This window comes from Sciurus vulgaris (assembly GCF_902686455.1).
Source record: "Sciurus vulgaris genome assembly, chromosome: 8".
NCBI classification, from domain to species: Eukaryota; Metazoa; Chordata; class Mammalia; order Rodentia; family Sciuridae; genus Sciurus; species Sciurus vulgaris.
Window position 1 is genome coordinate 140,931,006 of NC_136468.1, and position 24,895 is coordinate 140,955,900.

The window sequence follows — 24,895 nt, forward strand, 5'->3', positions numbered from 1 at the left end:
CCCCTTTACCCTAGTTTTAACCAATAGGAGGCCGCCTCTTCGCAGGGACCAATGGCGAGGCGGCTTTGAGGGGGCCGACCGGTGACGCAAGCGGGGCGGGGGCGGGGCCCGCGGCGAGGTCACGTGGTGCGACGCGCGCCGGCTGCCGGGAGCTGGCTGGGCCGCGGACCGCGGGGCCGGGGTTGCAGCGAGTGGTCAGGCTGCCCGGCGCGTAGGGGCCATGCCGCCGGGTCCCCGGGCCTGCCTTGCCCCGCTCCCCGGCCGCCGCGCCCCGCGTCCCCGCCGGGATGGTGAACCTGGCGGCCATGGTGTGGCGCCGGCTCCTGCGGAAGCGGTGGGTGCTCGCCCTGGTCTTCGGGCTCTCGCTGGTCTACTTCCTCAGCAGCACCTTCAAGCAGGTCAGTGGCCGCCCGACTTCTGCGTCCCAGGGTCGGGAGAGGTGGGCGTTCCTGCCCCGTGTCCCCGGGCGGGTCAAGGGTCCTGCCTGTTCCGCGGGGGCGTGGGGCGGAAAGGTCTTGCTGGGCCGGGGCAGCGCAGGGACTCGAACTCACCGCGCTGGGCCCTCCAGCTGCGCTCCTGCCCTTTATTGGCGCTCGGTGCTCCTCCTCACCTGCCAATCCAGGCCTGCGGGGGGCGTGCCTTTCCTCTCTCCTGGCGGTGCAGGGAGAGGTGGGCGTCCCCGCCTCACGGCCGGGGTAACCGGGACTCGGAGGGGTGGAGGTGGCTGGGCCCGGCAGTGGTCGGGCGCCGAGCCAGCGCTGGCGTGCCTGCTCTGTTCAAATTTGTCGAGTCGGGGTTGCGTGCCGAGGCCACCTGGGTGACTCGACGGAACTTCTTTGGGTGCACAACTTGGTTGGGTGGAGTTTTCTTTTCATTCCCCTTCTTTTGGTTTTTCTTTAGTTTAGATGTCCAGCTTGAGCGCTTGAGTTTAAAGGGTGGCTGAGCATATCTCAGGGTGTACCGGGGACTGTCCTTGGTTTCCCAGTTGTCCTGATGTCGTTAAGAGCCTGCCTTTACACTCTCAAAGGTCAAGTTCGGGAAAGGAAGATAGGGAATTGTATCCACCTCCCCCTTTAGACGAACAGAGAAGAGTTGCAAGTCTCTTGTTGGCCAGGAAGTGTGCTGATCGTGAACAGCTGGGCTTCTGTAACTTGTGTTTTCTGGTACCTCTGGACACTTCTCCAGTCATGTGTGTTGCTTCTTCTCAGAATGGTGGGCCTGTGAGTGTTGGGTGCCAGGACTCAGTCCCCTGGCTTCCTCTTTACCTGACCCAGGTGATCTCTGGCACCATTGTTTACCAGCTGTATGCTGATTTCCCAGTGTATAACTCCAGCCTAGACCTGTCCAGAAAACCCCAGATTCTTCTGGGTGATTGCCTACTTGATATCTTTTTTTTTTTTCCCCAAAAAAGTTCTGTGATAATCGTAAATTTCATTTTTGTAACCATTTTTAAGCATCCAGTTCAGGAGTAGTAAATGTCTTTGTAATGTGCAGCCATTGCCACTATCCATCCCCATAATTCTCTTCATCATGTAAAAAATGGTGCTAGTAAACAGTAACACCCCATTCCCTCTTTTTTCGAGCCCCTGGCAGCAGCCGTTCCACTTGACAGCTCTTCCTCGTCATACTTGGCCAAAGCAGAACTCTTACACTCCTGTGCCAGGACTTGTCCAACCCCCCCCCCCCCCCCCAGTCTTCCCATTCTCACTAAAGGGCATTACTGTTCACCAGGTGGTCCAAGCCACAGATGCCTCATTCTTTCCTGACATTCCCTAAATCCAGAGTGTTGGCTCTGCCTCTGCCATGTGTCCCGGTCTCTTCATTTCTCTTGGTTGTCACTGTTGCCGCCCTTGGTCAAGCGTCTGTCATCTTTTGCCTGGACCTCTGCAGTAGCCCAGCGGGTCTCTGCTTCCTTTCTTGTCTCGTGATCACTCCTCTACCCAGCAGCAGGGGTGATGATCTTTAAGAGGATCAGGTTGTGTTACTCTCCTATGTGTAATTCTGTGTGCCCCTGTTACCCTCGGGTAAAACCCCAGATTCCATTTGGGGGTCTGTGTGTTTGAATCTTTTCTGTCATTTCAGGTCAGACTAACTGTCCATATGTGGTTACTCTGGCCATACCTGCTGAACCAGGATTCCTCGTCCATAAGCTTTATTTTCTTATGGTAGGACTCCCCAACTGAACATTCTTGTTCATTTACTTGTTTATCTGTCTTGCCTCACTCATCGTTTTTGAAGGTATTTCTTGAAGAATAAGGACCTCATGTGTCTTGTTCAGAGACCCTTCAGCCCCTCAAATACTACCAGGCACTTCAAATACTGGTTGAACAAACAAGCGTCTTTGTAGCCAGTTGTGGTTGCGCATGTCTGTCATCCCAGTGGCTCGGGAGGCAGGAGGATCACAGGTTCAAAGCCAGCCTCAGCAAAGTGAGGTGCTAAACAACTCAGTGAGACCCTGTCTCTAAATAAAGTACAAAATAGGGCTGGGGATGTGGATGCGTGACTGAGTTCTCCTGAGTTCAATCCCTGGTACTACCCCCCCCGCCTTCCCCCCAAAAAGTGTCTGTGCACTTGGGGTGGCTTTTGTACTTGGGGTGCTGTTTGCTTTTTCTCAAGCTGGCACTCCTGATTTTTTTGTCTTGTCTCTTCCTTCCCTATAAAATCTAAGTACCTCAGTGTATCCTCTTCACTTATTTATTTTTATTACAGTGTCTTTGTTTCTTGCATGTGACCTGTGACAAGTGGGCAGGGTGGGAGTAAAGGCATTACTGGAGCCCCTGTAACTTGGTAGAATTTTCACCTTGCAAATTTTTGGGGTCTAATTCCCCAAAATACAAGAAGCACTGATCTGTCGACTGCTTGTGTTGTCCATCGCTGTGATAGGTCCTTTCCCCGACTGGGTGACTGAATTCTGTAAAGAGGGCTTTGGACTAAAGATAGGGCTTGCTCCAGCATGATGGGGTCTGGGGAGAACCTGGGCGTCTCGCTTATCCTGGAGGCTGGGAAGTCTGAGGCCTCCACCCTGTGTGGACGCAGTCATGTCTGGTGGGAACCCCCTTTCTGGTTTACCCTTGCATGGTGGGGGCGATCTGGTCCCTTCAGCCCCCTCCAAGGGCATCAATCCCGTCACAGGCGCTTCACCTTCATGACCTCATTATCTCATGGAGTCTAATGACCTCCCAGAGGCCCCACCCCTATAATATGGACGTCACCTCCCGTATCACTTTGGGGACGAATACTTTAACATAGGGTTTTTGGGGGAAAGTGTCCAGTTGCTAGTGCCGTAGGACTGCATGGATCAGCTGCTCACGAAGCTGGCCCTGGTGGCCTGTCAGACGCTGCTGCACCTTGCTTCTGCCCCAGTAGTACCGGCCGTGGAAGGTAGTGCACAGGGTGGTGCTGTCTGGTTACAGGACGTGTACTCTCGATGAATCCGAGCGAGCGCTGCTTTCCCCTCACCTTCTCCAGCAGCGCGCCGACTGCCTTTCTCCTGCAACAGGTCGACGCTTGAGAGACAGTGCTCACGTTTTTGTTTGTGTGTTGATATGAGGAAGATATCTTCATATACCTCAGGCTATGTAAGCTGCCTTTGCTAAGAGTGGCTAGTTTACATCTTTTATCTGCATTGTTTTTCGTGTTTAAATCTTATTTCTTTTGGAATTTATTTTTGTGTAGATTGTTACTTCGCCTTAAATTCCGCTTACTTTTGGAAAAGTTAAACATCATACTGGTAATCCAACAGTTCCCCTCCCTATTTGGCTTCTCCTTTGACCACTTTACTTGTGGGTGTCTTTCTTTCCACTTTGTGGGACTTCTCTGTGGTTGGGGATTATTCTTTTGTGAAGGTGTAAGGTGGAATCTCAGGCAGGTCTGCCTGATTTTCAAGCTCATGTTCTTCATTAATAACATTGTGACTGACAAAACAGCTATAATGGGCAGTATTTGCACAGTGGTTTTTAAAAATGGGATTTAGAATATATGAAATTTCAAATTAATCTTTTCTTCTGGCTTCTTTTGAAAAACCAGATTTGTTAGCAGTAGATCTGCTGGCAACACTCAGTCTGGAGGGGTCTGAGCTGATGTGCACCTGTAGATTGTGGGTGATAGCCTTCCTCCAGGTGACTCACTCCTTATGTCACATCCTGTTTCCTGCGCTAGACAGCAGGGGTGTTCACAGGGCAGAGGTCGGCCTCCTCTGCGCACAGGTGGGCCCTGCTCTCCCGCCCTCTTGAAGGTAGGAGCGGCCACGTGGCAGTGAGTGGGGAGCCTGCATGCTGGGCGGGGGCCCTGCTGCCCGAGAAGCAAGGGGGAGCAGAGACCCCAGCGCACTGTATGGGGCTTGTACCATGAGCAAGAAATAATCCATCCTGTTCAGCCACTGAGGTTCAGATTTGGAGTAACCCGGTCCAGCAGCTTCCAGAACGTGGTCTGTCAACCCCAGAGGGGTCCCGAGACACTTTCAGGGGTCTGCGTGGCCAGAATCATTTTCAAAAGAGCCCTCATGTGTGCTTTCTTCCCCGGTGACCCTCGAACTGCTGGTGCAGAAGTAATGGTGGGGGGACCTGGTGCCTCAGCCCTGGGTAAAGCAGTGGCCCCGGCTTGTCCCGCAGCCACGGCATTCTTTGCTGTCACACCTGTACCAAAAGCCTTCTTTCACCCGAGGGTGAAGCCATAAGCACGATTAGCCTTGCCAGCCCCTGGCCCGTCCTGCTCTGTCAGTGCCTGTCTTTCCAGTGATGAGATGGAAGACGGCTCACCCAGCTGTCCCCAGCGGGCTGAAGCCTGGCTGTCTGAGGAATGGCCCTCGGCAACTGAGCTGCGATGCTGCACTGGTTCCTTTTTCTCAGGGAACACCGTTTTCACCTGAACACCGAGCACTACACTGTAGTTATTCAGATTTGGGGATTTGATAGACATTTTCTTGAAAACAAGTAAAGTGAGCCTGTTACTGCACAGAAAACAGCTGACGGTATTTGTTGCCAAAGATGAAATCCAAACTTTCAAGTGAAAATCAGAATTTTGGGAAACATGTTTGTGCCATCCTGAGCTTGATAACTTCCCAACACTTACGGAACTTCCATTTGGTCACTGGTGACATTGACATATGTGACCTTTTTGATATGTAATGAAAACGTTGTCAACATTTGGAAGATCTGCATAAGATCTGTTGGAAGTGCAAGAGAGACGCATGGATTTTAACAGTGCATGAGAAGTTCACAGGCATGGTTTCAAAGTCCACATCATCGGAACTGTTTTTTGGCAACAGTTTTACTGAGATATAATCCATGTTCATATAATTGTATAATATGATTAAAGTGCACAACTCAGTGTGTTTAGTGACTCACAGTTGAGAAGCCAGCACAGGCATATTTTAGGACGTTTCCTTCACTTTTTTGTCCTTCCCTCTCAGCTTTAAACAATCACCAATCTACTTTCTACTTCTATAGATTTGCCTGTTCTGGATCTTTCCTATAAGTGGAGTCTTACGGGGTCATTTGTGACTGACTTCTTGCAGTGGGCTTGTCTTTGGGGCTCATCCATGTGTGGCATTTATCAAATCTCCATTTTCCTGTCTGACCAGATGTCGTAAGCATCTGTCGCATCTTACCCAGTCATCACTGGGGGTATTTTTGGCTGATATGAACAGTGCTCTTATGAACATCCATCGGCAGGTTTTTGTGTGGGCATGTTTTCATTTCTGTTGGGCACACAGCTGGGAGTGGAATTGCTGGGTCAGATGGCAACCCAGTATTGAGCATTTTTAGGGACTGCGTGACTGTTCTCCAACGAACTGGTATAGGACTTCACTGTCAAGGATTGGTGTCAAGTATGGCAGTCATCTGCGAGAGCCCTCACCTGTAAGCAAGCAGCTCTTCTTCCTGTGCTTCAGCCCAGACTGCAGATTGCAGCAGATTGAATGCGGAGGTAGACAAGACTCCAGCGCCCCACTTAAGCCATGGGTCAGGTCACAGCAACATAAAAACATTGCCCCTCTTTCATTAATGTTTCTTTGAAAACTTTTTTTTTTTTTTTTTTTTTTTACAAAAATGTGCTTACATGCCATGAGTTCATTATTGTTATTTTAAAAAGCATTAACAATTGATGGAATGTAAATATCTTAAGAACTTAATTAGTTTTTGATATGGTAAACACCATCAGTCATAATCCACAGAAGCCCACATATTGGGGTCCTTGGCGATCCTCTCAAGCGTATTAAGGGTCCAGGACTAGAACTTTGAGCAGTGCGGCCCTGGCCAGCCTGGGCTGCTCCCTGCCTGCCTTCGCCTGTGCTGCCCTGGTGCTGGGCACGGCTTCCTCTTGGTGCTGCCAGTCTGCAGCATGTGCCTGGAGGTGAGTTTGCCTCCCCTCACCTGGCCTCACCTCTCCAGGTCTCCATCTGCAGCACAGCACGGTGAGCTGGAGTTCGGGGTCGGGCAGGGAGGTGTTTATCATTAATTGCGAAGAAGCCTGGAAACTTGGAAGCTCCGCAGAGTCCCTAGCTTTGCTTGGAGACAGCAGATGCCGCAGGGCGTCGTTGGTCCAGAGGATAGTTATTAGCTTCTGCTTCTTGGATCCTTCTTTTCTTTGGTTTTCATGTTAATGAATGCTTTGGGGAATCATTTAAATTTTTACAGATGGGAACACAGGAGAAATCAGTGAGGGCGGTGGGGATGCCTTTGGGGCAGAGGGTTGGGGATGGCAAGTGGTGCCAGGTAACTTGGGCATGTTCTTTAACAAAATCTTCATGAGCACCACTGTATGCCTCTAGGCATGTGCTGCTGCGTGTTGGAGATGGAGTGTGGGCAGAGCAGGTGAAGTCTGCTCTCCTGGTGCCTGTCATGTGGGGAAGGAGGAAAGACAGTAAGCAGAACGCTCAGAGAAGCTGATTTGTGTGCACAGCAGAACACGCAGGAGGACAGGGCAGGGCAGGCCTGGCTCCAGGGCTTTTGACCTGAGGTCACAGTCACCCAGTGCTGGCCAGAGGGTCCTCAGGTCCTCTTAGGAGTGTCACCTGCTTGCTCCAGTGCTGCAGCTCCTACCATTCAGGGGACTATTTGCGTAACTCCTTGAAAAATACATTAACATCCTGGGTTTGAAGCGATTGAGTGTGAATTGGTGCCATTGTACATCCTCCGAAGGGCAGTGCAGCGGATCATGAGATTGCCTTGGTAGTCTGGCTTCTGTTTTGTGGTTTTCACTGATTATCAAGATGCAGGTCACCCCAAAAGTTTGTGAAGTGCCTCACAGGACAGAGGAGGGGCATGGTTACCAGTAATCTCACTAACCAGAGGGGTCCCCTCCTTATTTTTTCCTGTCATTTTTCACACTTTTTCTGCATGTAATTAAAGCCTACTGTTTGTGTACAACACATAAGCATTTTCTTCATCTTTAAAAGCTCTTTATTTTTTTTTATAACTGTAATTTTTCATTATTGGGTGCATCTCCCAAATACTAGACATGTGGGGAGCCCTTTGGCTTCCATCCTTCCCCGTTTCAAGACCTTCAGCAAATCTCTCAATGGCAGCAGCGCCTTAGGTTTTAGTGCTTTCTTAGCCACGTGGGCCTTGAACACGCTTGACCTTTTTGACAACCCCTGAAACATACACAGTGCAGTTATTAATACACATTTTAAAAAATCCAAGGCAGAGCAACTGCATCAGCCGTGGACATTCTGTAGCTGCTCACAGTTCTGAGGAAGGTTCCATGGGTCTTTGTTCCTTTTTGTTCCCGCTCTTTCCTTGGTGCCCCAGGACTTCTGTCGTGGCGTCTGCAGTGGCCACGGCAGTGATTGGGTGCAGACCTCCTTGCCAGCAGCTCCCAGAAGGTCTTGGAGACTGGAGCACCTGGTCACCTTTGTCCCTGCAGCCTCTGTATGTTGTAGAAATTCCATACCTTTGAATCTTGAATGAAAAGATACCCATATTTGGTGAAGAGCTTCAAGCTGAGACCACCTGATAGGGTAGGGGGAACAGTTCAGGAAAACCCCACATCCGAAGGAAGAAAGTCCATGGTGTGCCTTCCCAGGCCCCTTGAGAGACTGCGCCTTCAAAAGGGGAGCAGGGCCACTTGGTGACCTCGTGTCCCCTCCGCCTCGCAAACACGGTTCTTTTGGTAGGGTCTTGAATATTCATGTTTGAAAACAAGTTCAAGCGCTGGGAGAATTGCTCCCATTTGCCAGGAATGTAGCCTGGGGCGGAGACCCTTCTGAGCTCCCTCGGCCACCAACTCTTGTTTCTTTCGAGACAAATAACAGGATGGCTTCGGAACAGTGTTACAGGCACTTTTAACCTTGTTCTAAGAGCCAGTTTACTGCACTCCAACCAGCCGCTTAATAGTCTTTATAGCTATTAATTTATCCAGGGTGGCATTTGCAGCTCAGTTTAATGTGCACATAGTTTGATGATGCAGTTAAGTGGTGTGTCCCCGAGAGCAGCGGGGTGTGAATTCACAGGTAGTTAAGCAGGGCGCACCTAAGTGATTTGTCCCAGTTCCCAAGACTCCTGCACTGAGCTGTTCTTCTCCCGCTGCCCGAGGAGCACACTGTGCTTGGACAGCTTGTGCCGGCTGGTGCCACTTTTTCCTTTTAAAATAAACCACGTGTTCGGGGGTGTGGGGGAGGCAGAGTAGAAATTAAAGTCACCTTGAAAGGCCATTTTACATACAGTAAATTAAAGAACACAAGGGGTCCTGGTGGGCTTGTGGTCAGGTCATGAGCTGTCGTTTGAATGCTGGTGGAATTACACATGGCAGATAAAGTTTTGGGGGAGTTATTTGACATCACATGGCATTTACTACTAAAAATCATTCCACGGAGATTTTAAATCCTCACATTTTATCGAGTGCCATCTCCCATAACAGAACCTGGGCCTCGTGTTGATCTGTGGAGGATGTGCTTACTGAGTCACGGCCATCAGTGATGGGTCATCACGCAGACTTGGAAATGAGAGTGTCCGAGATGGTGTAGGTGCTTGGAAATGTTTTCCTCTCCAGTTAGTGTCAAGAACTGAATGCAAAGCATCCCAATTTGTGGAGTAAACTGGGCTCAGAGGCCAGAAGTTCATCTGCAGACACAGATATGGTTTTATTTGTGTGATGGGATTGTGGGTAGTTTCTCTTTAATGTTGATATCATTTTTAAAAACACTTTTTGGTATGGAATTTGACTGCTTTACAGAAAAGTTGCAAGGATAACCTAGCTCCTGTAGGCCCTTCACTTAGTTTCTCCTGTTGCTAATAAGCTTGTCTTAAACTAAAAATAACAATATTCCAAAGATGACCAGAGATAATCTGAATAATCATGAAGCTCCCTCCATGGAAGTGGTCTGTGGTAGACCTTCTCTGCCCTTCTCAGTTCTTTCCAACCTACAGGTCTGTGTTGTAATTGTTATCGTAATACAGTGGGTGACACAGTGCACACTGTTCTCAGTTTGCTTTTTCTTTTCCTATACTATAGCTGCCCAGGGGGCTGCACCCCATCTGTTAAGATCATCGGGGACTTTAAGAACACCGATTTCCACTTCTCACCGCAGAGGCTCTCTTCTCGTCTGTAGGCAGACTCAGGAATGAGAATTTGTCTTAAGCTCTACGTAACTGAATGTGCAAGTCAGTTTCACACCTGCTGTAGACAGACGCCTGTCCGTCGCAGGCCTGCTTTTAAGGCTGTGCTGTACCCAGTTGTTTCTTTGTTGAGCTTCTAGGTTTTGTCTACCTTTTAAACAATGCTGTCGTAAATACCCTGTGCATCCTTACACGTTGGTGTTGTCAATAGGATGGCCTTCAGAAAAGGGTTTGCTAGGCCAAATCCTGTCAGTATGTATTTTTAAAAATGTCAATGACTCTTCTCAGATTACTTTCCTAAAGAAATCTTGGTAATTGCAACCATGTTTCTCAGTTTTAAAAAACTATATAAGCTTTGCCATCAGATTTTCAAGGTTAGTCTCTTTTGCTTAAAAAGTGACACAAGACAGGTCTTTTTTTCCTTTGCGATGTGGAGTTTGAACCCAGGGCTTTTCACGTGCTAGGCCAGCCTCTAGCACTAACTCCATCATCCCAGGCAAACCCTGCTCCTTTAAAAAACACTTTGGAGACAGATCCTCCTGTCTCCACTTCTCAAGTAGCTGGGATTACAACCACGTGCCCCTGCACCCTGCATCAGATCAGTCTTCACGGTAAAAGCCACCAACTCCGGATGGTGAATGTTGAGAGAACATGAAAGCCTTCGGGAGAGTCTTTCCAGCTGTCCTGTTTTCCAGTGGTGAGGTGAGCGTTCAGAAGGTGGCTGTCTCGTGCTCGGCTGGTTCTCTGGCACTCGAGCGTCTTCCTCCTCAGTTTTTAATGGCACAGAAAAGATGATTTTGAAGACTCTTAGCCCAGCACGGCTCCAGGGGTAGGAGCAGGGTGTGAACTCTCGCCCCGGCCGGCCGCTCTTCCCTCTGGTGTGCTGTGGACATGCTGTAAGGGTCACATTCTCAGGATTCCTTCACCGATGACTCCTGAGATGACACACTTCATCTTCCCTAGGTCCGGCCCCTAACTCAGCTCCCGCACTGTCTCTAATACCTTAACTGCCAGTGGAAGCGACCTTGTGCTCTAAATGTGTCTGCTGTGCCTGAGATGACAGTCACAAAAAATGTTTCCTTTTCTGTTTTAATGAAAGTAGTCAAGTTTTGCGTTCTAGTCCACATTTTTCTAATATGACAAAAATTCTAAATGACAGACCATCAGAAATAAAAAGTTCAAAACTTTGTACCTCCAAAAAAGCACTTCTACATGTTTCTAATGTGCACGTCATTCTGGACCTTGTGTGTAAGCCTGCCAGTTTGAGGCACAGCACTAACTTACCACTCGTTCCTACAATTTTATTTTATAATCCTGCTCAGAGGTTGCTTTTACCTCTTACTGTAGTCTACGAGAAATTGGTGAGATTGCAAGAAAAGATACTTTAACCTTCTCATTGATGGTCTCTTGGTAGGAGGAGAGGGCGGTGAGAGACCGGAATCTTCTCCAGGTTCAGGACCACGACCAGCCCATTCCATGGAAGGTGCAATTCAACTTGGGCAATAGCAGCCGGCCAAGCAATCAGTGCCGGAACTCCATTCAAGGGAAGCACCTCATCACGGACGACCTAGGTAAGGCCGGCTTCCGGGGAGACAGCGCTTGGCGGGCTGTCTGGAGCTGGTGTTAGCAGGCGTTCCTCTGCGGTCCTTTCCCTGCGAGCTCCTGTCTTCTTGGTCTTTCACACTCTGCTCATGGAGTCCGTTCATATCAGAGAAGCTTGCTCCAGGGCTCCGACTCCTCTGAGAGTTCCTGTGTCTGCAGCTTCCACGTAGCATCTTACGTCCATCAGGTGCTAATCTTTCGGCTCTTGACAACCTTCCTTCTCATCGTGTTGGTGAACTCTGTAGGGTAAGAAAGAGCTCAGTTTAAAACTCCTTGGTGGCCTGAGTAAATCCACACACCGTTGACCCTCAGGAGATGTGGTCGTTGATGGGCTGACTGGATCATTTCAAATGAATCGTACTCAAAATATGTTCCTCTCAGAGGGAAACGGTCAGAGGAGCGTTTCTCACTTCCTTTTAAGCTATAAGAAAGGTGGTTCCTTCGTGGGCAGTGGACTAGATACCTGCCAGAGCTCAGCCTCCTGCACTGCCTCCTGCAGACTCTGCCCGCACCTCACCCACTGAGCTCCTGCCGTGCTGGGCACTGGGCTGCACGCATTCCTTCAGTGACTCTCTTTTGTTTGTTTGATTTTGCAGCAGACCTGTGAGGGCAGATACTGCCAGCCTCATTTTATAGGTGAGGGGAGGGGCACCCGGGCTAAGGCGGCCCAGGATTGCTAAGGACCTTCATAAATCTTAAGCACAATGCCATTATCACATCAGAAAAACTATCATGTTATCCTTAACGTTAGGTGTCCAGGCGGTGTTCAGAGTTCCCTGATTGCTTCATAGGTTTTTTCCTTCTTCTTCTTAACTAGTGGTTTGTAAATAACATGGTTTTCTTGTTTGTTTGCAAGCATACCTTCACCCTGTTTCAGAGTCTCAGGATAAATGGTTTGTGAACAGGACAGTATTGGAATTGCTACAGGTGCACCTGTCTTAGAATCTTCATCTACACATGGCGAGGCCAAGGGAAAGGGAGACCTTATTGCTTTATAAACATTTGGAGACCCGGCAAAATAGAAAATAAAACTTTCTCAAAAAGAAAGTCATGAAACCAAGGATGAGATTATTTGGAAATGAAGAAAGGGGTCAGAGGAAACTGCCTACCTGGGGCAGGAGAGCGACATTTAGGGACGTGGACAGCCTGCTCCTAAGGTCACAATGAAAAAACTGATATTGCAAATGACTTTTTTTTTTTTAACAGTAAAGTTGAGCAAAGGGAAGGTAACTGCCACGAGACGGTGCAGCTGGTTAGTGGGTCGGCCTGTGACTGGGAACAGATGCCCTGACGTGGTAGAGTTCAGGGCTTACTTCAGCCTAAGGAAACCTGACATCTTATGCCTTGACTTTAGAATTTAGCACTGAGTTATAAACACAATTTGTCATTTTCTTTGATTATAGCTAGCAGAAGAATACTTTTCTTCTGATTAATGTAGGTGAGACAGAGACTCACAGACTCATTAAATAAACCGTTCTAAGAATCAACTCATCAGTCAGTGAAAATCCAAGCGTCATAGGTTTTATTTTACATCCGTGAATATGGGAGAAGGGATTTAAGAAAGCAACTCGCAGCACGCGTGCCTGTCAGCAAGCAGATGCCACCATGAATATTGCCAGGGTAACACATTATTAAATAAGGCAGCCAATTAGAATTGCAAGCTTACCCAGGTCGGAAGTTAATTTCCCAGGCAGTGGCAACACACTTTGAGGTTGTAATCTCATCGGACCTGTTGGAATAACATCTGCTGTGTGATTCACAATGGGATGAGAGGTCTTGAGAATTGACGAACTTTCCAGAAATTAGACCTGAAGATTCCAGGCTTAATGTTGGAAGTTGGCTCTGGAAACAGAAAGAAGGCCTGAAATACTGATGCAGTATGGAAGAAAAGGGCAGAAGGGTGATTTTGACAAGTGGAGTTTCGGTCACACAGTGTTTTCTATGTTCGTGGCACAGAGTCGCTGTGTGTTTATCATTTTGGGCAGAATTTTGAGAAAAGTGCTGACTTACTCTGATTAGTTATTTGAATTCCCTATAAAGAAAATAAGTAGGAATAGTTGGGAAAATCCCAGAAACACTCACCATGCCATTAAAATCATCTCTCCTAACCTCGGAGACAGAGTAGCATGGTCACACAACACAGAGGGCTCCAGTTTCCCAGGTAACCAGGACTGTTCTCCCGAGGCCGCGGTGTCTCAAGTGTTAAGTAAGGGCCCCCTTGGTCCCTTCTGTTGTCCTTATTCTACTGGTGCCTCCTGCTTCTGCCCGGGCTTTGTTTTCCAGTGTAGCTTCTGAAAACAACCTCTGCTTCACCAAGTCTCTTTCTCTGAGGACAAGGAGCTGGGGCATGTGAGTGGAATGATGCTGGGAACAGCTGCTCTGCACCTGTGGACCTGTGCACGCACCTGTGGGCCTGAGCATGCACCTGGGAGTTTCTCAAGAGCCAAGGGGTGGCCCTCCCGGACTTGTTCTTACATTTTTGTGTCCCGCTCCTGGAAGGATGTAGAGAAATGTCTGTGTAGCAGCTCTGAACCATAAATCAGTTTCTGTGGGGGAGGTGATGTTACACATGCATCGCCTGGGCTGGAGGAGGTGGGTGCATGTAGTTGAGGGGAGAGAATCAGGAGGAGGTTGTCTCTTCCTCGGGCGTTGGAGAACTGCGTTCCCTGATGCCAGGGGTAGCTGAGTCCCTGGTATATTCATGTGTAAATAACCCAAATCACTTTATATAGGTTAAGTATGACTATTTCCATTTGAAAAATTCTCCAAATTGCTAAATAAACAGGTAGCACTTAAAAGATGTTTGTAAAGAGTGTTTTATTTGCTATTTAAATCTATAAAGATATTTTGTGAATGAATGCCTTGGTTTTTCCTATTTTCAGATTTTTATCTGATAAAGAGTATTCTCAGCACTGCAATAGGGGCAAAACAGAAGAAAGAAAAGAGGACATTTTTCTTGAGGCTCCGATGAAAGATTGGCGTGCATAGGTCGAACAGGAAATTGTGGGCGGGACTTGCAGTGTTGGCATGGTGACCAGATCAAACGCCGGGCAGCAGGCTAGTGGGCATTGCATTGTAGAGCCTGGCTCTGATGGGGAGTCCCTGTTCCCCCACGCCCTCTGCGAGGAAGCGGGCCCGAGCCATGTGTCTGCGTTCTGGCTCCACTGTGGTCAGGCGCTCTGTCTCGCATGTTTTGTGCAGTGCCTCGGTGCTGCTCCATGCTCACTGCTGGCCTCACCCTCAGGCTCCTCTCTGACTTGCAGGGTACGTCTGTGAAAGGAAGGATCTGCTGACGAACGGCTGCTGCGATGTCAGCGTCCCCAGCACGAAGCAGTACTGCTGCGATGGCTGCCTGGCCAATGGCTGCTGTGGCGCTTACGAGTACTGTGTGTCCTGCTGCCTGCAGCCCAACAAGGTATGGGAGCCGCTGGTTCCAGGCCCCTCTGACCCAACACCCTTTATTTCATATGATCGCGAGGCTCTTCTGAGGTTCTTCTGATGGTAGAACTTAGAAAGAACTTCGCAGGTGTCAGAAATCACTGCTGTACAGCAGGCTTCGTCCCCAGAGAAAGGAGCTGGTTCCCAGGGACTCTGACAGAAACGGCTGTTGTGTTGCTAATCAGAGTTCTAGTGAGTGAGGGACTGGGCTCCCTCTCTCCCGCCCTCTGTATCAGCGGCTCTTATTGAGCCATGGCCTGTGCTGGCTCAGTATGGAATCATCACAGATACTAACTTTTGTTTCCGTAGCAACTTCTCCTGGAGCGCTTCCTGAACCGGGCAGCGGTGGCATTCCAGAACCTCTTCATGGCAGTGGAAGATCACTTCGAATTGTGCTTGGCTAAGTGCAGGACCTCTTCCCAGGTCAGAAGCCACCATCTCTAGCTGGGGGAGGCGGGGAAGAGTCTGCAGCTGGAGAAAAGCAGCAAGTGCACATGGGCGGAGCGATGGTGGAGACGAGGTTCAGAGGAAGCCACGCCAGGCTCTGTCTGGAGTAATGATGGTGTTCACAGTGTCAGCAGGAGATGCATCCAAGTTGGGACAAGTGAAGCCTTTATTTTAGCTCAAGGCCCAGCCACCTCACTTGTCTCCCATCTGGTGGGCATGTTTGCTCTTAAATGGAAGCATAAAAGTGGTTTTTCAAGTCCGGGTGCAGTCTTACTAATCCAGCTCTTATTTTTCTCTCTGTGTTTGACTGAAATTTGACTTAGCCTTTCCAGCAGCCACTCCTTTAGAGTGAGCAGTGATTTGTTCTGGGAGAGAGTTGTGTTTTGCTTTAGGATTCAAGAGGACGGGCAGGTGAGTGTCTGGTATGGGGACACACCTGCCAGTTGTTGGGCCGTTGGTATGCGTTGGTGTGCTTTGTTGGTGTTACATGCTCATCTGTCCAAGAGACACAAGAACAGCAAAAAGCAAAGCTTTCACGATGGTCTTGCAAGATCCATGCCTGGAGGTTAGGGCCCAGGTTGGTGGCTGGTGTTTATCCCCTCCCCTCGTTCCTCATGGCTGAGTGCTATGTGCACAGTCTCCTGAGTGTCCTCTGGGCTCTGCCTGCTCCTGTGGGTTCTTTGGAGGAGCGTGTCTTTCAGTTGTCCCACCTCCTTTGTTCCCATGGGAAGTCCCCTGTGCTGAGTGCCTTTTGGCAAGTATGGTGTACCTCTGTTGGTCAGGGGAGGCGGGCCCCTTCCTTCTGGCTGCTGTTGGCAGTCTCACCCTCTGTGTTATCTGCTTGTCGCTCTCCATCCTGCTCTCCCGCCAGCTGCCTTCCTACCTCCAGGTCACTTTACATCTAAAGCTGAACACCGTGTTCTGAAAACGAACCACCAGACTTTCTATGTCTTACAAATCCCCCCTTCTACTTTTTCTACCTTTTGGTCTCATTTTCATTTTTGTGCCTGTACTCTTTGGTATTGTCACCAATCTTAGCCACTTCACTTTTTGAGGTGGAAACCACCTATGGAAATAGGTTCACCCCTTTTTGGCAGTTCACATAGCTGTCCCAGCGATCTGGAGCACCTGGTAAGGTCCTTTCCAGCTGGTCTGAACTTGTCTTCTTCTCGGACTTGGCTAAAACCAAGTCACCAGGCTGGCAGTGATAACCTGCACACCCCAGAGGAGTCGTCTGAGCCAAGAGTCCCTTTCGTCTGAGAGATGACTGAAGTGGACGATATGGCCAGTATCTACTTTCTTAGAAATTGGCCTTTAGTTTCCATGGCAGGAATTCTGTAGCTTTTTCCAAGTAGGGGAGCCCATGAAGCAGCTTACAATAAAAATCAGGGCTAATAATCATACCAACAATAACAAAAAACCCAGAAACACAAATTAAGTTGCCTGTGTAGGAGGTTATGAAGACTTGTCAGTCTTAAATTGACTCAGAACAGACTCGTGACTCTGACAGAGCTGTTTGTGACATTTATCAGCACTCTTGTATGAAAACCTTTGCTTTATAACCTCTCGGTTGTACTTAATTTTGGAAGTACTGACACAAGTATACATCCAGTTGACAGTTGTCTTTCTTTTAAATGCCCGTGTGTGACTGTGCTTTGGTTATACTCTCCTCCTGCCAGGTGTTTAAGACCAAGTTGGTCAAAATTGACCTTGTTCTTAACTTCTCTTAGGGTCAGCTGAGAGTCCTCAGAGACCATTTTTAGGAATGTGTGAGATGCCCTTGGCTTCTTTAGCTTTCCTCTTCCAGTTGTACCACCTGCCAGGATGGATCAGGATCTTGCTGACCACAGTTGGCTTCCCTTGGAAGCAGCAGGGCATTCCCTCTCCAGTGCCCTTCCTCTTGTCAGAATGTGCACTGGTTGGCTTCCTGTTCTCTAGGGTCCTCCTGATCTCTAATCAGGCGGTCAGGTGATCTTAGAGGGTCCCCATTCGCTGGGTCCTTCTGACCTTAGAGGGCAAGGGCCAAAATGTTGGCTGCTTTTTCCTTGGTCCTTTTACTTCCTTGACTTTGGTGTCCGTGTTCTTGGTTTTAAACATCCAAAAGACCAGTTTCACCAGCCTTCAAGTGGGAGTGAATTTCCACATTTATAATGTTACAGGTACCCTTTCATTGAATTGGGGTCAGTATTGATACTGGAAGTCAGCCTTGTATTCTGCTTGTCCTGTAGGTGATGGTTTGTTGACTCTAATTAACTCAGGCAGTTCCATTAGAAGAAGCACCTCTGCAAAACACCAACAGGCAACAAGGACACTAGGAAAGTACAAAATGAAATCAGCAAGCTCAAAACCATACTCGGTATAACAGCTTTGAACCAAGAGATACCGTTTCTATACTAACACTAATGTATCTTTCGTATCCATTTTACCTCCAGAAAGACCCATAAATTTATCAACTCAATCACATATGAGATCCTTTACAAATTTCACTTTCTTCAAAAACTCTTACAACCTTATATACCTTTTAGATTTTACCCAAACCTTTACTCTTGTATTATATCCCTTGTTTATTTTGAGATCACAGTAATCACTATGACAAAAATCTGTCTTTCGAACACAACTTTTTTTTTTTTTAATTGGTTCTTTTTAGACACATGAGAGTAGAATCCACTTTGACATACTCATACAAGCATTGAACACCTTGTTCTAATTCAGACCCCAGTACCCCCTGTCCCCTCCCCTCTCCACCCCCTGCTCCTTTCCCTCTATTGATCTTTCTGCCATTTGCCCACAGTTACTTTTTTAAATGGGCCTTCAAAGCCTTCTTTGGAGTCATCCTAACATGAAGTAGGGTGAGAGGCAGAGCCTCCTTCCCTTAGGTGAAGCAGGGTTTTATTCTGAAATTAATCTTTGCCTCTTCCTTAAAGATAATTTTACAAAGTTCTCATGTTTTGTTTCCTGAGTCCATATAAGCATCAGGTAACACACTACAATCAAAACAGAAACTAAGAGAGCTTTTAACTTTCTTTTTGTGGAAATAGTGACAAATGCTTTCATGTTCCACATTGTTAACCTTTAAACAAATTAGGTTCTCCTGATTAGCTTACAAAAACACATTTAAATTTCTATCCCAATATAAAAGCTAGCACAAAATTCTATATATAACTTATTGATAGTGGGTTACCTCTATCCAGTTGCAGAATATTAAATGACATAAATCTGAAGGAGACTATTCTACGGACATTTTGTTTGGAGAACATTAGCTTGGTAAAGTGCTCACCTAATCCAGCCTTAAATCTCTTTTACATTTAGAAAATAGTGTTAATGATCAGAAATAGACTTAATCAAAGCAAACAGATATAATTTAGGTTTTTAAAGGCATTGTGGTCCTTTTACATCAGATGCGATGTATAAAAGAGAGCACTTATCACTTCCCTTGCCTGTAAACCTGCATAGACTTTCATTTTACAGACTTACATAACACTTAGGTAAGCCTTGGACACACATTTTATTTCAGATGCATATATGGTCACATATATTTAGCGTACTATATTATAATAACCTAAAATAACAGTGTGTTTATTTAACTATAAAGTAATCATTTAAAAAACTGTAAAACAGGCACAAATACAAATTCCTTTAAGACTTAGTTTCCTTTAATAATGAAACCTCACAGACACAAGGAATTCTGATAGATAAGAAAAGATCAATGTTTTAAACTTTGTTTCATATCAGTGCATTTAAGTCTGACTTTAAAAAATCCTCTAAATGATTTTTACTGACTGTACTAATAGTCAACTTAATCCCATGCACAAACTTGTTGAGATTTACCTTCCACAAACCATTTGCAACTTAGACATTGTACGGCTTGTGTAGTTCTCTCTTTCATGCTGGACCTGAGCACAAAAATATTACTTTATCATACAGAATACTTTCTCATTCAGAAATATTCATTTCCATACCTATAACTTTTTATATCTCCCTTCTTTGAGTTGTTGACTCTGAAATTAGACAAATTTATGAAATTTCTGAATTCAGACAAATTAGTCCTTTTTAATAAGATGAAATATTGATTTACAATACTTCAATGAAAACATAGCTGAAACTTTTATATAGAATTACATGTATGAGAATTTTAACTGTTAGTAACTGTACTCTTAGTTTAGACCCAGAAGCAAAGCAACCTTAAAATTGATTTTCTGGCTTGGGAGGCTGAGGCAGGAGGATCATGAGTTCAAAGCCAGTGTCAGTAAAAGCAAGCAACTCAGTGAGACCCTGTCTCTAAATAAAATACAAATTAGGGCTGGGGAGGTGGCTCAGTGATCGAGTGCCCCTGAGTTCAATCCCTGGTACCAAAACAAAACTGTTTTTCCATTTTCCAACTTAGATAAAAACATATTTAATAGACCCAAATATATGTGCCTTCTGGAATTTAAGAAGTCAAGAACATTTAAACTTAAACTTACCAGTTGATATTTTAGTATTTTAACTTTGCAAATCAATCAGATGTCTCCTCTAACAGATACATTCATAAGTGTTTATCCCACTTAGGTTGAATCTAATTTACTCATTTTTAACTTAGGTTACCCACAAAAACCAAGGTATCAGACAAGTCTAGTTAATACTTTATATCAATTATTCCTGCTAAAGAAAAATCCTTGAAGTAATGGAAATTATATGTTAAACATTTTATAGAAACTCATGTTTTCTTGATTGGCTGGCCACTAGAAAAGTGTGTAGATGAGTGATTTCAAAGACACATCATTCTTACCAATGTAAATTGACCCCTTAGAAATTAAAATAGTGCCTGCCCCGGTTTTTTTAGTATGACCAGACCTGGAAAGGAACCTTCTGTCAGCCATGGTGAACGCCGAAATGGAGGCCCAGCTGGCCACTCTGCCTCCACGGGACCGTTCACCCCCCTGTCACTGTTTGTCTTCCCTGCTTAGGACTTTTCCAGGGAGAAGATTTCTTTCCTTTTCTAGTGTATTTGAGAGTTAACCCTTGAATAATTAACTGGCCTCCAAATAAAAACAGAAAGAAAAACTGAAACTCCAATTAGAAAACAAGATCAATCAGAACAGAATATTAAAGAATGTGGGAGACCGTCAATCCTCAGGAAAAAGTTCTTAAAGAAGAGTCGCACATACGGGATCGTTCCATTTAACTTCCCTCTCCCCCGGCCTAGAATCTTCGTTCCCCCCTCTCGGTAGGTTCCTCTAACTGAGTTTCGCCTTGTGTATTCAGCCTCCCAGCCCGCATGCGCTCTATGCCCCTTATTGAGGATTTCTTGCACACCCTGGGCCCCCCAGGGGCTCAGTCCCCCTCGTTGGGGATTCTTGCACACCCTGAGCCAGCAGTTGCTGGCCATTTCTGTTACAGGAAAATGGAACCTCAGATGGGGACTCTGCACACGCTTCATGTCCAGGATGTGTCTTAGTGTTGCCGAAAGCTTGTTCCTTGTCCCCGATGCCAATTCAATAACGAGGACATGGTTTTGAGAAAAACGAAAAAGAAGTTTTATTGCTTTGCTAGCAAAGGAGAAACACAGGGGACTCCTGCCCTAAAGGCTGTGATTCTGCCCATCAGCAGGAGGAACTGGGGGCTTTTAGAGGAGCTCTTCAGTCTGTATTCCAGGTGTGCCCCGTCGGGGTCCCAGGGCACTTGGTAATTTGGGAGATGTTCACTTGCTAGATCTCTGGCAGATGCCTCCTTCCTGTGGAGCTCAGGTAGCTCAGGGCAATCTTGTTCCCCAGCCCCAGGTAAGGGAGTGGGAGAGGGAGAAGAGGAAAAGGAAAGCATGTCTCTTTTAGAAAGAAGCCTCAGAGCTACGTTCAGAGGCGAAGGGGACCACTGTTACATTAGTCGCACACACTGGATCCCCAAAAATTCCAGCCACCAAGGCCAGTTTCCTACCTTAGCCCAGGAAGCCGCCGGCCCTTCTTTGCTCCCAGCGTTGCTTCTGCTGCCCTGCAGAATAGTCTCAGGTCTTTCTGTGGCCGCTGGGTGGGGTGGGGGTCACATCTGAGCAGAGCAGGCCACCCAAAGTGGGACACATCCCCCTCCACCGGGTTCCGCTCCTAGCAGGCGTGGGCAGGATGGCGATCCCGGACGAGCCCCCACATAGTAAGAAACACGCTCGCCGGTCCAAGTCCAAGGAACGGCCCGAGAGGCTTTGCTTTCAGGATGGCCTCGCAAGATCCACGCCGCTGGTCGGGCCCAGGTTGGTGGCTGGTGTTTATCCCCTCCCCTCGTTCCTCATGGCTGAGTGCTATGTGCACAGTCTTCTGAGTGTCCTCTGGGCTCTGCCTGCTCCTGTGGGTTCTTTGGAGGAATGAGTCCCACCTCCTTTGTTCCCTTGTGGTGGGAAGTCCCCTGTGCTGAGTGCCTTTTGGCAAGTTTGGTGTATCTCTGTTGGTCAGGGGAGGTGGGCCCCTTCCTTCTGGCTGCTGTTGGCAGAGGCTGTGAAGTCTCACCCTCTGTTACCTGCTTGCCACTCTCCATCCTGCTGTCCTACCTCCAGGTCACTACATCTAAAGCTGAACAGCAGGACTTTGTTTCTCACACGCAGTGCGTCTGTCACCGGGGGGTCTGAAAGGCCTTCGCCTCTCTGTCAGTCTGCTCTCAGCTTTGAGGTTGGCGGTGTAGCGCTCTCTGTGAATCTCCAGGTGTGTTCACTGCGCAGCGCACCCCTGCCTTCCGTTCACGGTGTCTCCAAGATTTCACTGGCTTCATCTGAGGTCACAGGCTCATTCGTCATGCTCTGGGACTCTTGTCCCCTTCGCCAGGTTTCTGTGTCCACTCTTTGATTTTATGTCCCTTTTTATGTCTCTGGTCTGCTCTGAGAGCATCCAGTATCCTTGGTACGTGTTCCAGGTAGAAAGGGCATTTGAAAGCATTAAGGAGCTCCTGATGGCTTGTTTTGCCTGAGGAGCTTTCTGCCTGCGTGGACCTTAAAGAAATCAGGAGGAAGGCGGGGCGCAGAACTTGCTCGATTCACATTCGCTCTTGTTCTGAGAAATGCTCGGAGAGGCCAAGCACTTTCTGTCCTTTCCTGATAAAACCCAGGAGTTATTTCCAGCCTTTGTGAAGCTGCTACTGAAGCTCAGTCCGCATCCCGAATGCCAATTTAATAAGGAGGATACAGTTTTGAGAAACAGGAGAAAGAAGGTTCATATGCTTTGCTTGCAAAGGAGAAGCACAGGGGACTCTTGCCCCAGAGGCTGAGTCTGCCCATCGGGGGAACAGAGGGTTTTTTAAAGAGGACTCAAAGGCTGCATTCCAGGGGAGCCCTGATGCGGTGGGGTGGGGTCCTCGGTGCCCTGGTGTGTGTTGAAATCCACTTGTTAATTTGGGAGATAGTCACTTCTTAGATCTTCGTGTGCTGGGTGTGTGCCCAAGGACAGATAACTAGGCCTAGGATGGGGAAGAGAAGATAGTCTCCCGAGTCCTTAGGGACAGGGAGAGGGAGAAGAGAGGGGAAAAAAACCATGTCCCTTTAAAAACAAGCCTCAGAGCAAGGAGGGCTGAATTCAGAAGCTGGAGGGGACCACTGTTGCAAAGCCACTCCACTTTTTGAGTTTGTCTTTTTGTTATAGATGGAGATTTCCCAGTTGCCATTCAGTTTGTTTTGATAACAGTATCCCAACAAAGAGCAGGTTTGTCTCTTTGTTTTGTCTGTTAAATTGGATTAACACTAGTTGCTTTTGTCTTTGGCTACTTAGTGAACTCTAGCTATTTATTTTTTTTTTCTCATTTGAGTGGCCGGGGATTTGAACCGCGGTCCTTGGGCATGCTAGGCGAGCGCTCTCCAAAAGGAGCTATTTCTTCAGCTCCCGTAGTGAACTCTAGACCAGCCAGAACCTCAGGTTGCTTGTATGAAAACAAAGTGCTGAAAAATCAGCCACCAGGGATGAGGCTCAAAGTCACACTGTTAGGGTACAATATCCACTGATCCCCAGGGAGTCAGAGTGCACACACGGTGATGCAAGACACACAGGAGGTTTTTTTGCAAACTAGAGCTTGGACCGCAACCAGCCTCTCAGACCACTACAATGGCTGAGTGGGGAGCGGCCCGAGGGGTGAGAAAGCACTCTACTTAAGGGATTTTCAAGCATTCACACACAAGGACCTGTGCATTATTGGTTAACATTTGAACAGCTAAACATTTGTCCCCTTTTGGTTGGGTCCCGCCTGTCTATTTGAATCTCATTGGGTCCCGCCAGAGCTGAACTGGTCCTAGAGGAAGAAGGGAGGAGGGAGGGGTGAACTTATGCGAAGCTCTGGGGCCGAGCACGTCCTGTTTGTCCTATATTGCAGCATCCTGGTGATTAAGACAGTTCTTTACTCCTTAGTGTTTGAGTGCCCCTTCCCTGTGGGGGGTTTTACAGGCCAGATCACGAAATGGTCTGTTTACCCAAGATGGCTGCACAGATGTCACCCTGTTCTCAACACTTGCTGTGCACCAGCCAGAGGAGGCTGTGTGGTGTCGTGGGCTTTGGCACATGCACCACGGGATTAGGTGCACACACTTCCTGAAGGTGATTCTGAAGTGCCTCCCTTAGTCTCTCTGCGGGGTTCCTTCCTGGGAACTGAGTTTCTTTGAAGTACAGGGTCAGGGGTAAACACCACCTGGAGTTTAATCTTTTTGAGAGTTTGAGCAAAAGTAGTTGCTCACGCTATTAAAAAAGCTCTCTGGTAGACAGGAAGATACCATCACGTGGAAATGACGTGTCCTTCTTCATGCTCCTTGTTGGCATTCGGTGCCAAGCGTCCTTCCTTCTTCAGAGGGTCCGGGAAGCCTCCAGTCACCCTGGAGATGGACTGGGCCAGCCTTCTGCTGGGAGGGCCTGCTGGCTGCCCGCTGCTCCGGCTCTGCCTCTCACCCTGCTCCTGTCCCCCTTTGCCAACAGAGTGTGCAGCACGAGAACACCTACCGGGACCCGGTGGCCAAGTACTGCTATGGAGAGAGCCCGCCCGAGCTCTTCCCTGCCTGACAGACCGCCACGGCCTGGACGCCCAGACGCTGCCGGAGGACGCGCCGCCCGGAGCCAGGCTGAAGTGTCCCAGCCAGTTCAGTGCAGGGCGACAGGTGGCCTGGGGATGCCTTGACTGCGACCACTTCCTGTGCTGTCCCCCGGCTCCGCCCACCACCTGGGCTCCACCCGCCACCTGGGCTGCACCTGGAGGAGCTCTTCTAGAAGGGACTGGAGCCTGGGGCTGGGCCCAGCAGGGAAGACCTCAGGCTGAACTGGGAGTGAGGGCCTTCCTGGGGGACAGCTCAGCGCCACGCAGGTGCCTGGCCTTGGTTCCTCAGGTGCCGCTGTTCACTTCCACTTGGACCTGGGATCGTCCCTGTATAATTATTTATTAGATTCCTTTGGAATAGTGGGAAACACATAATGTTTTATGTAGGAAAATGCCTTACCAGTCTAGTCAAGTATATTCAAGGGAATTATTTTTTGTTGTTCTTGTGTCCTAGAGTTTCACGAGTTAAGTCATCCCTTCACCCAGATAAAGTGGCTTGTCTCACACAGTGTGGATCTTCTCTCTAAGGAGTTGTTTTGGGTTTTTTGGGTTTGACATCTTCCAGGGTAGGTCTCAAATCCAACTCAGTAGCCACATCCTGGCATTTAAGATGATCTAAACACTCAGAGACACTGCTGCCTTCTGATTTTGGGCAGAGCTGCCGGTAGTGGACCCTCTGTCCCAGGCCCTGTTCTGTGGCTTCCATGGGCTGCCTGCCTTAGGACTGTTTCAGCCGGAGTCCTAACGGGGTGTCCCAGAGGCAGTCCTCCTCCCTTCCTGCACCTCTGTTGAAATGACGGGTCTGCTCGGTTGTGGCACCAGGCGGG

General features: G+C 48.0%; 1 protein-coding gene across 4 annotated transcripts; it reads left to right on the forward strand.

The window, feature by feature from the left end:
* Positions 1 to 118: 118 nt before the first annotated feature.
* SPRING1 (SREBF pathway regulator in golgi 1) lies at positions 119 to 24,579 on the forward strand. Of its 4 annotated transcripts, XM_079152470.1 has the most exons (5): positions 148 to 398; positions 10,972 to 11,128; positions 14,423 to 14,574; positions 14,907 to 15,020; positions 23,954 to 24,173. In XM_079152470.1, exons 1-5 carry the CDS (start codon positions 288 to 290, stop codon positions 24,035 to 24,037), a joined length of 618 nt encoding a protein of 205 aa, XP_079008596.1. In that variant the 5' UTR covers positions 148 to 287; the 3' UTR covers positions 24,038 to 24,173. The 4 variants fall into 4 exon arrangements, with proteins under 4 accessions (XP_079008598.1, XP_079008596.1, XP_079008595.1 ...); XM_079152472.1 differs by lacking the exon at positions 10,972 to 11,128 and having other exon boundaries at positions 119 to 398; XM_079152469.1 differs by lacking the exons at positions 14,423 to 14,574; positions 14,907 to 15,020 and having other exon boundaries at positions 23,954 to 24,579.
* Positions 24,580 to 24,895: the final 316 nt, after the last annotated feature.

Coding starts and splice junctions, on each gene's coding strand:
- SPRING1 (XM_079152469.1), top strand. CDS start 288: ATGGTGAACCTGGCGGCCATGGTGTGGCGCCGGCTCCTGCGGAAGCGG. Junction 399..10,971: donor TCAGCAGCACCTTCAAGCAG/GTCAGTGGCCGC, acceptor GTCTCTTGGTAG/GAGGAGAGGGCGGTGAGAGA. Junction 11,129..23,953: donor CCTCATCACGGACGACCTAG/GTAAGGCCGGCT, acceptor CTTTGCCAACAG/AGTGTGCAGCACGAGAACAC.